Source organism: Orcinus orca, chromosome 5 (genome assembly GCF_937001465.1).
Source record: "Orcinus orca chromosome 5, mOrcOrc1.1, whole genome shotgun sequence".
In the NCBI taxonomy this organism is placed as follows: domain Eukaryota; kingdom Metazoa; phylum Chordata; class Mammalia; order Artiodactyla; family Delphinidae; genus Orcinus; species Orcinus orca.
This window is the reverse complement of record NC_064563.1, coordinates 147,182,327-147,194,625: the sequence shown is the minus strand read 5'-3', so window position 1 is coordinate 147,194,625 and position 12,299 is coordinate 147,182,327. Positions and strand designations below refer to the sequence as shown.

Below are 12,299 nucleotides of genomic sequence, written 5' to 3'. Positions count from 1 at the left end.
TATCTCACACCCATCAAACTGGCAAAAATCCAGTCTGACAACACACTGAATGGGTGACAGGGTGGGAAACTGGCCTCCCGTGCAATGCAGCCACTTCTGTGGGTGTGGACTCGCAGTGTCCATCAAAATGACAGGGCCTTCAGCACCATCGGGTCAGACCGCCAGCTGCTCAGAGGAGGGGTGTGGCCGCCGGGCCTGCCTGTCCATGGGGAGTAGGGGAAGGAGACACGAGTAGACAGGCCCTGGGAGACTGGGACCTCTCCACGCGTGCTGGGTTGTAGGGCGAGTGCATTAAGTACTCAGAAAAACTGGATTGACTGTATTTAACCTTTCCTCTCATTTAAGAACCCTCCTGGAAATGGAGGGATTTTTCTCATCTGAACTTTACACGCAGACAGACATCCCACTCAATAAAACTGGGTGGGTTTGGGGTTCTTTATAATAAAGCGATGTCTTAAGGACTGTCTTTAAAAGCAGGCAGGCCCGGGGCTTCCCTGGTGGCGCGGTGGTTGAGAGTCCGCCTGCCGATGCTGGGGACGCGGGTTCGTGCCCCGGTCCGGGAGGATCCCGCGTGCTGCGGAGCGGCTGGGCCCGTGAGCCGTGGCCGCTGGGCCTGCGCGTCCGGAGCCTGTGCTCCACGTTGGGAGAAATGCAGGCAGGCCCCTTCCTCAGCGGCGTGGCCCCTGTGTCCCTGGCAGAGGATGTATGGTAACCACGGCAACTGCTGCACCCGGCCTTTCTCACTTCCTGCTGTCACTCACTGGAGGGTCCTGGGCCCACGGGCCCCTCACTTCCCAAATTCCTCGCCAGCCAGTTTGCTCAGGACTCACTTCCACCAGTGGAGGTCCAGCCTAGGGGCCTTTGGGCTCTTCAGACTCCCTCCAGGCAGCCCTCCTGAGAACACAGGTGCTGGGAGGCCGTGCACGTTGGGGAGATGGTCGGCTGACACCCCACAGCCTGTCACGGCCTCTGCCGTGGACGCTGCCAGGCCAAGTGTGCATGTGTCCAGCTACCCTCCAGCCTGCGCTGGCTGCACAGACGACGCGCTGGCCCTGACCTTGTCAAGCTGCAGAGCAGGTGAGCACGGACCTGGCTCTGTTCTCACTGTGGGCAAATGACTCCCTCCTTGTTTAGGCCGCTGTTAGGGTTCCCATCACTGGCAGCTAACGCCATGAGAGTGGGCTCTGCTCTGTGATGACTAAGTACTCAGACAAGGCGCCACCTGCTGGGCTTGGGTGCAGGGCATGGCTGGCTGGAGCCACGAGGTGGCCGCAGGGTGCTCTGGGCTGCGCTGGTCACGGCAAAGTCCTGCAAGAGAAGGCTGGACTCAGACCAGAGGGGCCGCTCTGAAAGCAGAGATGCAGAGACAGCTCCTACCTGAGAGGAGCCTCCGTCCCCGGCCTGGGAGCTGCAACCCCAATCCACACGGTGGCCCATACCCTGGCGCCCTGCAGGATTGCCAGAGCCAGGTCCTGCAGCCTAACCTGAGGCTGGGACTCGCTGGGAGCCGCTGGGGGCGGGATGGGAAACGGTATGTTTGACGCGCTTGGTGCACTTGGGTGGGAAATGGGCCGAACGGCAGCCCCAGCCCTGGCAGCCCGGGGTCCGTCCTGGTGCCGTGTACCCGTGCAGACCCTCAAACCCACTCGCTCGGCAGACACCCCTGAGATGAGAGAAGCCGGTGACAAAGCTCAGGGCGGCAGCATTTGCCCAGGTGGGGGGGGGGGCAGCGAAGGGAAGGCGGCAGGAGGCGGCGTAGGTGCTGATTCCAGGGCCCTCGGGAGAGACCTCAGGGATCCATCCTCCCAACACCACCCAGCACCTGGCCGGAGCCGAGGTCATGCATTTTTAAGTGGCCATTAGTCTGGGCCATCCCCAAGCGGGTTGTGTGGCCGCGGACGCGCCAGCTGCGTGCCAGGAGGGCCCTGGGTGGCTGCAGGATGTGGTTTCACCCCTCCAGAAACAGGCCACTGTGTCTATCCTCGCTCTGTCCACGTCCCCACATGACTTCTCAACCTTTGCTGGCAAATCAGGTTACGAGTGCGAGGAACGCTGCGCCCGGGACACAGTCGAGTCCCCCAGGTGACTCTAACCTCGGTTCCTGAACTAACCAGTCTCACTCCCTGCACGTTTGATAATTCTTAATTACTCTTGGGGTCCTCGGGTTCCCCTTGTTTGAACATAGTGTTAGTGATGAGATGCTTCCCTGATTTAAATGACGATGGTTCCGGCCAGTTCTGGTTTCAGGCAGCGCACTGGCCCGGGCCCTCAGCGGGGTTCTCGGGTTCTGTCCCTGGACAGTCAGTCACCCCACTTGTAATCGGCCTGTCCTGAAAATCGGGCCCAGGTGACTAACTGCCCATGACCGAGGCGTTTGTTTCCGAGGATGTGGGACTTTCAGGGCTAGAACCAGGACAGTCTCAGGAACACTGGGATGGTTGGTCCCTGAATCACGAGAGAGGCACCGCCTCAAGGCGATCTAGCCACGCGACTCTGACGGGTCTCCTGTGCTGACGACAAGGCGTGGGGTGGGAATGGGACCCCGAGACTTCGGAGGGAAAAGCGCACCAGACCTGCCTGCAAGTCGTGAACTCCAAGCTGCCCCGAGCTCTGGGCCGGCAAAGCAGCCTCCCTCTCCCGTATGAGAGAGAGCACCCACCCTTCCCTGGAGGCCTGCAGAGGCCTTCCCTGAGTCAGGCGTCCCCCAGCTGCCACCAGTCCTTGATTCCAGAACAGCCACGAGGGCCAGGCCTGAGCCCAGCCTGAGTGTAGCCTGAACCTAGCCCGAGCCCGGTCCGAGCCCGGCCCGAGCCCGGCCCGAGCCCAGCCTGAGCGTAGCCTGAGCCCAGCTTGAGCCCAGCCCGAGCCCAGCCCGAGCCCAGCCCGAGCCCAGCCGGAGCCCAGCCGGAGCCTAGCCTGAGCCCGGCCCGAGCCCGGCCCGAGCCCGGCCCGAGCCCAGCCGGAGCCCAGCCCGAGCCCTGCCGGAGCCCAGCCGGAGCCCGGCCCGAGCCCGGCCCGAGCCCGGCCCGAGCCCGGCCCGAGCCCGGCCCGAGCCCAGCCCGAGCCCGGCCCGAGCCTGGCCTGAGCCCGGCCTGAGCAGGGGAACGCGGGCTCTGCTCGCTTCGGTGCACCGTCTGGCTCCCGCGTGGGAGTGGTCCTTGGGGGACTGGACAGTAGGGGCAGGGGTGCAGAGCGTAAGGCCAGGGAGGGAAGAGGCTGCGGAGCTGGGCACTGTGCCCCAGAGCTCGGGATCACCAGCGTGCTGGGTGGGGTGTCTGGGGTGCTCCTGACGTGCTGTGGACGGGCTGCCCAGGGGCATGGCCATGGTGACGCCCTGTAGCACATGGAGATGCCAGCACTGCCTGGGCAGGGCGTGGAGGAGGGGCCTGGAGGCTCAGGAGGTGAAGAGTTCTAGCAGATTCACACGTGTGGTTGGAGAACCCGCCATCTGACTAGTGTTCTGAGGAAGGTCAGAGGTCCCCCCCACTCCACTAAGGCAGAGGAGATGCAGTAGCTTGGGGCCCTGCCGTCGTGGAGAAGCTCAGGTGGCCGCCCTCCACGGTCAGTATGGTGGTCGAGGATGCTTCCACCAAACTCAGCTCCCTGGTGGCAGCGGGAACAGCCCCACAGGAAGGTCGCAGCCCAGCACCCTAGGATTCTGCAGTGATGCCATGCCTTCTGCATCAGGGAACTAAACGCTGTTTGCAAAGCGGGTCTTGGGTCCTGGTACATCCTGATGGCCTCAGCATGGAATGTCAGGTGTGACCGGAACCGTCCTTCCCAAGCTAGGTGCTCTCAAACCACTGGGTCACAGGATGGGCAGGGGCAGCAGCGTCTGTCCCAAGATGGAAATGGGATGTTTGGTATCAAGCCTGAGCACGAAGAAGTTACACAGACCGTGGTCCCGCCCCTCATGTCACCTCTGTCACCCTGACACCTCCCTCTCAGCCACACCTTGCCCCTTGGGGGTGTCCCCTAAGTCCCAAGACGCTACTAGAGGGAGCATCCTGGGTCTGATTCACGAGTGGCTCAGCCTCGTATCATGGCGCCAAAGGAACATGCCCAGTGACTGCAGCCCAGCCCACGCAGGTGGCCCTGAAGACCAGTGGGCAGAGATTAGAGAGATCGCTGCGCCGTGCCTTTGGACAGAGGGAGGGGTGGCTTGAGGTGATGCCACGGGAGGACTTCTGGGCAGCGATGAATGGCTTGGCTCACTCACTACTCAGCTGCCTGGAAGCAGCAAAATCGGAAAACCAGATCCAGAAGGTTCGGGGGAAAGGCAACCATGGGTTGCCTTAGGGAAAGTGGATTGGTCTAAGGGGGCGGCACAACACGTGTGGATCTCTGTGTCCTGCCAACGTCCACAGAGAACATCCATCGCAGAGAAAAGCCAGGTGGACAGATGGCTCATCGGGCCATCGGGCAGGCGTCAGCATCTCGCTCACTGGCCACTGCACGAGACAGCTCGTGCCCCCGCTCTCCGAGGATGACGTGGCCGAGCGTCCAGCCCGCCAGCAGAAGACGGATGCGGAGCCCATGACAGTGGCCTTTTTCCCAAGGCGCCCAACCAGCCAGCTGGGGGTAGGTTGGTGACAGGAGACCTCCATCCACACTGGAGAGGGCAGTGAGTCGTCACCACCAGAGGTGACATCAGCTCCAGCCAGGGGCTTGCTCCCCTGCCCCCAGGGCCTGGGCCCGCTCTGCTAGCCAAGGGTTCTTGAAGTGCCGAGCTCACAGTCAGGAGACCTCACGCATCACAGCCTCAGACCGGGGACTCACTTCACAGCAGAAGAGCTGTGGCCACAGGGACCACTGCTGTGTCACTGGTTCCCCATCCCCCAGGGCAGCCAGCCCCAGAAAACGGCCTGCAGAGCCAAGGCTCAGCGACACGTTAAGCTCCAGGACACGGTCTATGTATTTAGCCAAGAGCGGAATGTACAGTCATGTCTCCCCATAGCCAGACTCCCCAGTAACACGCCATCGGGGACCCACGGTGGGGGGCAGGGTTGGGTCCTCTCACCATCGATCCCAGAAACCCACTTGCGAAATGTGTGCTTCTCATCCCTGCGACCTTAGATCCTGTTGGATTAGAGGTTCTGGTTTGGGGGAACCGTGGAGGATGCTCCATGGGGGTTACACTAAGTACTGCACAGAAACAAAGCTATGGCCACCTCCGGTCACTTAGCGCTCCTCACGCCAGTGGCCTCGTAAGCAAAGAAGGCGGCGCCTCCCGGAGAGCGGCCTGGCCCTGCGCGCGCTGGGTGAGGACGGGCATGTCCAGAACTCAGGGACTCTGGGTCTTTTAGCCATTCGTGGTTTCGTGGGTACAAAATGTTTCAAGTGTTGAAAGAACAGCAAAAGCACAAGGCGGAAACGTGATACTATATGAAAAAGAGAAGTGTTTTTTCCCTTTTAAAAAACATAGTGATGAAAATGTAAATTTTAAGACTCGGTGGACAGTTTAGAGAGCAGACTAGATGCGGCTGCTGAGAGAATGTGCAAACCAACAGATGGACAGAAATGCCCCGATGCAGTGCAGAGACCCAGAGGTGGAGCACGGGAAAGAGGGTCTGAGACCTGGGAATGGAAAGGCAGGTATAGCACACCTGGCTGGAGCTGCAGAGAGAAGGTGAGAGGGAATGGGACAGAGGCAATATGTGAAGCACAAGGATGGCTGAGAAATTTCTAGAACTGATAAAAGACTATATTCTCAGATGGAAGGGGCAAGTCAAATTTCAAGCCAGATAGAAATAAATTCATGCTCAGACATATTCTAGTGCCGCTACAGACAGCGAAGACAAAGAGCGGGGAGAATTTTAGATCAGACAGAGAGAAAGGACGGATTAGCAACTGGTGGGTGGAGGGGGGGAACGATAAGATCCTGTCCACTGACCTCCCGGCAAGAAAAGTGGAAAATGTCTTAAAATAGTGAGAGAAAGCAATGATGCCTTGTAATTACCGCACAGCTAAAACTCCCATCTCAAAACCAGGATGAGATAAAAGACATTTGCAGAAAAGCTAAAATTGAGACATTTACTACCACCGGGCCCACTCAAGGAAGTTCCCAAAGGTTTGTTTCGAGGAGAATGAGCCCAGGGTGGGGTCCTAAGATGAAACAGGGCCGAGGACCCCAGAAGCTGCAGATGCGGGGAAATCCAGGCAAATGGGAACTCACTGAAAATAGCAACAGTGACTTCGGGGGTAAAAACAAGAAAGATGGCTTCTCTGGTGGCACAGTGGTTGGGAGTCCGCCTGCCGATGCAGGGGACGCGGGTTCGTGCCCCGGTCCGGGAGGATCCCACATGCTGCGGAGCGGCTGGTCCCGTGAGCCGTGGCCGCTGGGCCTGTGCGTCCGGAGCCTGTGCTCCGCAACGGGAGAGGCCACAACAGTGAGAGGCTGCGTACCGCAAAAAAAAAAAAAAAAAAAAAAAAAAAAATATATATATATATATATAAAGACACAGATCAGTTAAAAGGAAGGAAAATTATACACTAGGCAAGAAAAGTAATATGGAGCTATATTAACATTAGATTAGATTTAGAGCAAAAAGCAGCTCACCCAGAAAACAACTGTAAATTCCTAGGCCCCAAGCAATAGAAAACAAAAATGGACAGAACTTCAAGGAGAAACGGACAACGCCAACTTTGTGCGGAATTTTAACATCCTTCTCCTCCTGATAGATTATCAGGTAGAAATGAGCAAGGATATAGAAAATTGCAAAGATAAAAGTGGCGAGCTTGATTTAAGGGACGTACATAAGACTCTAGAGCCCAGAGTGGGTGGCCGGTACTTCTGAACAAGAGGTGTGCACCACCTGTACGGAAAAATCATAAAACTTTATTGTAAGACACGAAAGAGGATTACGTGAGAGGAGGAACAGTACGTTCACACACGGGAAGAATCGATGCTGGAAACGGCGGTCCTCCCGAGTTCATCCAGCCTCGTGCCAGTGAAAGTTCCAACAGGTTTCGTGGGCTTTTAAATAGTACTGAGGAGCTGATTCTAAAATCCGCGTGGAAGAATAAAGGTTGTTGAATAACCAAGAAAAATTTGAAGAATACAAAACAAGGGCTTGCCTTACCAGATGCCTGGACCACTTGTGACGCCACAGCCTTCAGAAACGCGGGGCCGGTGGGCCAACCGCACGAGATAAGGGCCCAGAAGCAGACCCCGCACGTCACGTCAGGAGGCCTGCGGTGACCCTGGGGGCCCTGCTGACCAGTGGGGAAGGGCAGGATCTTCAAATGGTCCTGGGGTGACCTGTTCCCCAGGCAGAAAACGTAAAATAAAATAGGATACTTCCTTCTTTTTTTTTTTTTTTTTTTTTTGCAGTACTCTCAACCACTGCGCCACCAGGGAAGCCCTAGGATACTTACTTCTATTTGCCATCCCCCAGATTCAGTTCCAGGTGGATTTCGGTTCAAAGCTAAACATTACAATTTTCAAAATACAGTGTGAGAGAATCAGTTATGACTTCAGGAAGGGAACGGATTTCTTAGCAAGGCACACAGTGTCCCAAACCACAAAGGAAATGATGAATACATTCAGTTCCATTCAATGACAAAAATTCTGTGCATCAAAAGACACAAAAATAAAGGGAAAAAACGAACAGAAATGAGAAGACTTTGGTAATGAATAACACCACCAAAAAAATGAGTGCCGCCGACTTATATAAAGAAAGTCCAGGAATCAATAAACAGAAGGCCAGCAACAAATTCGAAAAGGGAGGGAAGTTACAACACTTCTGCAGAGGAAGCTCCCGCGGCTAACACGCATGTGCTGGGGCTGGACCCCCCCCCCCCCAGTGGTCAGGGAGGCGTAGGCTGAACCACACGGGACCCCTCGCACCCCTGAAGGGCAGCACTTACACTCGCCGTGGACCTGTGACCGCACACCCATGGGTGGGGGTTGGGAACAAAGGGAAGATCTGGGAAAGCAGGGCCTCCTTCCTCCTCGATGTAGCCGTTCCAGCCCCAAACATACGCCCGAGGGTCTCGCACCAGAACCAGAGCGCAGAGAAACGTGGACGGAAGATTCACTGCAGCCAGAAATGGTGCACCTGTGAGTCCAACAGGAAAATGGACTCTGACGTGTTCGCACAAAGAAGCATGATACGGCAGCAACGCTGGACCATAGCTCCTGCGTGAGTCCCCCCAGCAACGCTGGATGAGGACAGCAAAATGCAGGGTGACCCCTCAGTGCGACCCCCTTCCGCTCACCTGGGTGACGTCCTGAGAGCCATCCCGTGGAAGGCAGGGGCTGCAGGCCCGGGATACCACAGCCCGGCCCCTCTAGCTCTGCCACCTACTGCGGCAGTGTTTCCTCCTGGTTTGATGTGACATTCGAGTTACCACACGTGCAGCGCCCAGAACACGGCCTGGCCCACGGATATCACCGCGGATGGGCCCCCGGCTAGGATGCGCAGGACGCCCGAGGCTGCACGGTTTAGGGACGGGCACGTGGGCCTTCTTTTCACTATTCTGTCCATCTTTCTGTCTGTTTCAAGCGGTTGATTGCATGGTTGCTTTGCTGGGGGCGCCTCGTTTTCACTTCAGCTCTTTTTCCTTCCCAAAGTTCATCTTGGGGCTTCCTTTCCAAACCACGCCCCACCCCGAGCTCCAGGCCTTTAGGGCGACTCAGCACGGCCCTGGGAGAGTGAGAGCACGGGCCACGCGTGCTGCGGGGGACCTCCCCTGTAGTGCAGCGATGCCCCTTGGAAATTCCCCGCCTTCCCACTCTGCTGTGACCTTCCCAAGTTCCCTCTGGCAGCTTCTGTGCAGGTTGGCTTCCCTTTGCTCTCTAGCTCCGGTGACCCCGCTTCAGGGGCTCCGTGCCCCTATGGGCCACGCCAGGGGGCAGCTAGCAGGACGGCCCTTGTCCCCCAGCTCCTTCCGCAGGGTGGTGAGAACTGCAGACTCTGGGACCAAGGGCTCTGTCCAAACCCCACAGTGAGCCTGACCCTGCTCTGCTGGCCCCTGCCTGTTCCAGCCCCGCCTGGCGATAGGCGGGGGCCCCCCAGAGCCCCTCTCAGGGCGGTTTCTCTAGCCGGCTTGTGATTACAAATCCTCCGCCCTTCACCTTCAGACGTAAACCTCCCTGCCCCGCGCCGTTGCCCTGAGGACCAGGGAGCAAACGCTCAGGGCGCCCCACGCTCTCCCCTTCCCGTCCCGTCCCGTCCTGTCCCGGGGGAGGTCAGGGCCTACCCTCCGGGCCCCTCGCTCCAGGCACAACACGGCCTCCTGTCCGCAGGGTGCCTCCGGCACGTCCAGTTAGCTCGCCCGGGTGGCCCGGCCTCACGGCCCCAGCCCTGCCCTGTGCCCTTCCTTTGGGGCGCCCAGCCTTCCGGAGCCTCCTGCCTTGGCGTGGGGAGCAGGGCTCGGGTCTCCCTGGCTCTCCCCCTCCCGCAGCAGCTGTCGCGGAAGAAGACCTGCCTTGGCCGCCTTTGAGTGATGACCGGCTACCACCGTGTCCGGGAGCGGCCCCCCATTAACCCCTCCTGACTGGGCGGGCGGGTCTCTGTCTGTCTCCTGCTGGGACGGAGCCGACAGCACAGGCCTCTCCAGGCACGCCCGGCACGAGGCCAGCTCTCCTGCTTCTCTGGGTGCTGCAGGCCTGAGGCACCCGGGAGCCATTTGTTGGCTGAGACCCAAGGTCCGTCTCCCGGCCCCCTGCTTCCCCCAACCCTGGAGACCCGGATGTCCTGGCCGAGAGGCATCCGCTCTGCTGGCTGCTGCCGTGTCCTGGGGGAGGGCGGCCTTCGACCTCCAGACTATGGTCCAGCGCCCGCCCGGGGTGGGGTAGCAGCCCTTTCTGGGACGAGCAGGAAGAACGCCCAGCGATGCCGCGCCGGTCACTTACATCCTACAAGTGCGAGGAGCCTTCTGGAGGTCTCCCCGGGAGATTCCACGCGCTGATCTGTTAACACGTGGTGGTGACAGAGGGCGGAATTCACTCGCGCTAAGGACACTGGAAAAGGAACTGCAAAAGGTCTAAGTGGGGGGGCTTCCCTGGCGGTCCAGTGGTTAGCACTCTGCGCTCTCGCTGCCGAGGGCGTGGGTTCAGTCCCTGGTCGGGGAACTAAGATCCCACGCGGTGCAGCCAAAAAACAAATCTAAGTGGGAAAAGCGTTCAGGACAGTAGAATGAGGTTCCCTCCTTGGGGACAGGGCGTGGGAACAACAGAAGGGTCAGCCCCACTCCGGATGGCCCTGCGCAGGGCTGGACTCTGCGGCGCGCCTGCCGTGCGGGCTGGCAGGGACGGCACGTCTGTGCTTTCACCTCCACCCCCAGCAGCTCTGCGGGTCATCGGGTCCCGGAGAGTGTGCAGCAAACTGAGCCGCCACGAAGAAACGCTTCTCCTTACGCTTGTCCTGACTCAGCGCCGTTGGGGCGCCAAGGACACTGGCGATGTGCGGGGTGTCCCAGGGGAACAGCGGGGCTGAGGAGGGGCGTCTGGACTACGTGTCTCCCACGCCCAAGGGCGGGCGCCTCTCCAAACCCGGAGTCCTGCGTGACCCCAGGGGCAGCCCCATGCCGGACGCACCCCCCCAAACCCTGAGCCTCCCCGGGGCCCGTAGCGCCCACCTCCTTCTGCACCAAACCTCTCCCTGGAGAAGGAGCCGATGCAGGCTGGCCCCAAACCCCATTTTCTGTTTGGAGCCGCAGAAAACGGGGTTGAGGGGGAGGGGTGGCCGACAGCGCCTACCTGCCCGGCTGACTCCGGGCACTGAAGGTCCGTCCTGAGCCCAGGAGCACAGCTCCGTGTTGTGTCCGGATGGCACAGTCCCAGGGGGGCAGCCACCGCCCTGCCTTCCACGGCCTTGGGCTGGCCCAGTGGGTCAGCCTTCTTACAAAGTCCTGGGCAGGTGGGACCGACCGTTTCGTCAGACATCAGCGGAATCCTCCACCAGTAAGTGGTGATGTTTTAGCACCGTCTGCGGGGCAACTATGTCCCAGAGGTCTTCTGGTCCTGAGCCATGCCTGAGGAGCTTGGGGTGGGGGGAGCGGAGGACCCCTGGGGCAGGCGAGCAGCGCCTTCTCAGACAGTGCACCCCTGCCCCGCAGCCCCCGGCCTCACAGTACTTGGAGTCCCTCCGCGTCTCTGACCCCTGGCAGGATGTCGGGGCTCCTGTAGGTGGACTATCCCCACCACCTGGTGGATCTGGAGCCCAGAGCACGCAACATCGCCCCCTTCCTCTGAGCTGTCACAGGACAATTCCATCTCCCCACTGTGGGTTCAGCCTTTGGGGAGCACTTTCAGACCCGCTGCTGGGCGGCCACTTGGACCAGGCTGTGCTCTCAGGCTCCACGCTGGGAGAAGACACGGGAGGCGAGCCCCCAGCGCAGGCCTGGGGTGTCATCCCATTTCCTAGTGGGGCTGTTCCTGTATGACCACCCCAAGCTCTCCCGTTGCTGCCTGGGGTGTGTATGTGTGCGTGTGTGTGTGCCAATACACGTGTGTATGGGGGGGGGCGCCTGTAGGCATGTGCTGGTACTCGCATGCTCTGAATTCAGGATATATTTTTAAAGCTACATCGTGGGTAGACGTGTGCGCGCCAGGAGCGCCGGTCCCAGCCCGGCTTTCCCAGGTCTCAGGGCGGACGTGGGCCCATCCCCACTGCCGGCACCGGCCCCAGAGCAGAAAAGCACATACTCAGGGGCCGTTCCCAGAGCAGAAGTGACACCATGGTTCTTTTAGCTCGATTTATTTTCACAAGACAGACAAATCAGACCCTGGAATAGCTCTTGGTTCTGACAAGAGTTCTTTTCTTTATAAAGAAAAAGCGTTCCTGGGTTTTCTCCACAGAATGCATTTGTTTTTACAAAAAAATAGTTTTTGATATATACATGCCTACTTTGGAAACCTTGAGTCCTGGATGGCTTTTAAGACCCGTTTTTAGGCAGAGGGTCACTTAGCATGCTTTATGCACCAACAGACTTTTCTCCCTTGTTTCCGCCTGACGGTTGCTCTCCTTCTCGATTCCCCTTCCGAAAGCAACTGACATGAAATGGAAAGGCTCAGAAAGTGTCCTCACGACAGCCTCGGGAGGGTCTGTTCAGGCGAGGACCCCGCGGGCCAGGATGTGCCTGGAGGGCCTTTCCTTCCCTGGGAAAACCCTCCGCAGACCAGAAGCAAAGGGACAGAAGGAGGCAGTCAGTCACTTTTTCTTGTAGCGGGGTTATTTTATCCCCCTCTTTCACAGCAGCAATTTTAATCAACGAGTATGATGCCCACAGCATTTTATCTAGAAAATACTGCCACTCAGGCAGGCTCAAGCACGCCTGCGTACAAAGTGACC

The 12,299-nt window shown here is 58.9% G+C and overlaps 1 protein-coding gene and 1 long non-coding RNA gene across 2 annotated transcripts in view; both read right to left on the bottom strand.

Moving 5' to 3' along the window:
- Positions 1-741: 741 nt before the first annotated feature.
- AGPAT3 (1-acylglycerol-3-phosphate O-acyltransferase 3) overlaps positions 742-12,299 on the bottom strand; it is a 107,062-nt gene continuing 95,504 nt past the window's right edge. The window contains exon 9 of the mRNA XM_049710401.1: positions 742-1,308. Within this exon, the coding sequence (XP_049566358.1) occupies positions 1,207-1,308 (102 nt within the window). The 3' untranslated portion in view covers positions 742-1,206. The remainder of the gene's footprint in view (positions 1,309-12,299) is intronic.
- LOC125964523 (uncharacterized) lies at positions 6,819-9,907 on the bottom strand. Its single transcript, XR_007477616.1, has 2 exons — positions 8,221-9,907; positions 6,819-8,060 (listed from the first exon to the last, which is right to left on the bottom strand). It is a non-coding gene; the product is annotated as an uncharacterized LOC125964523 (long non-coding RNA).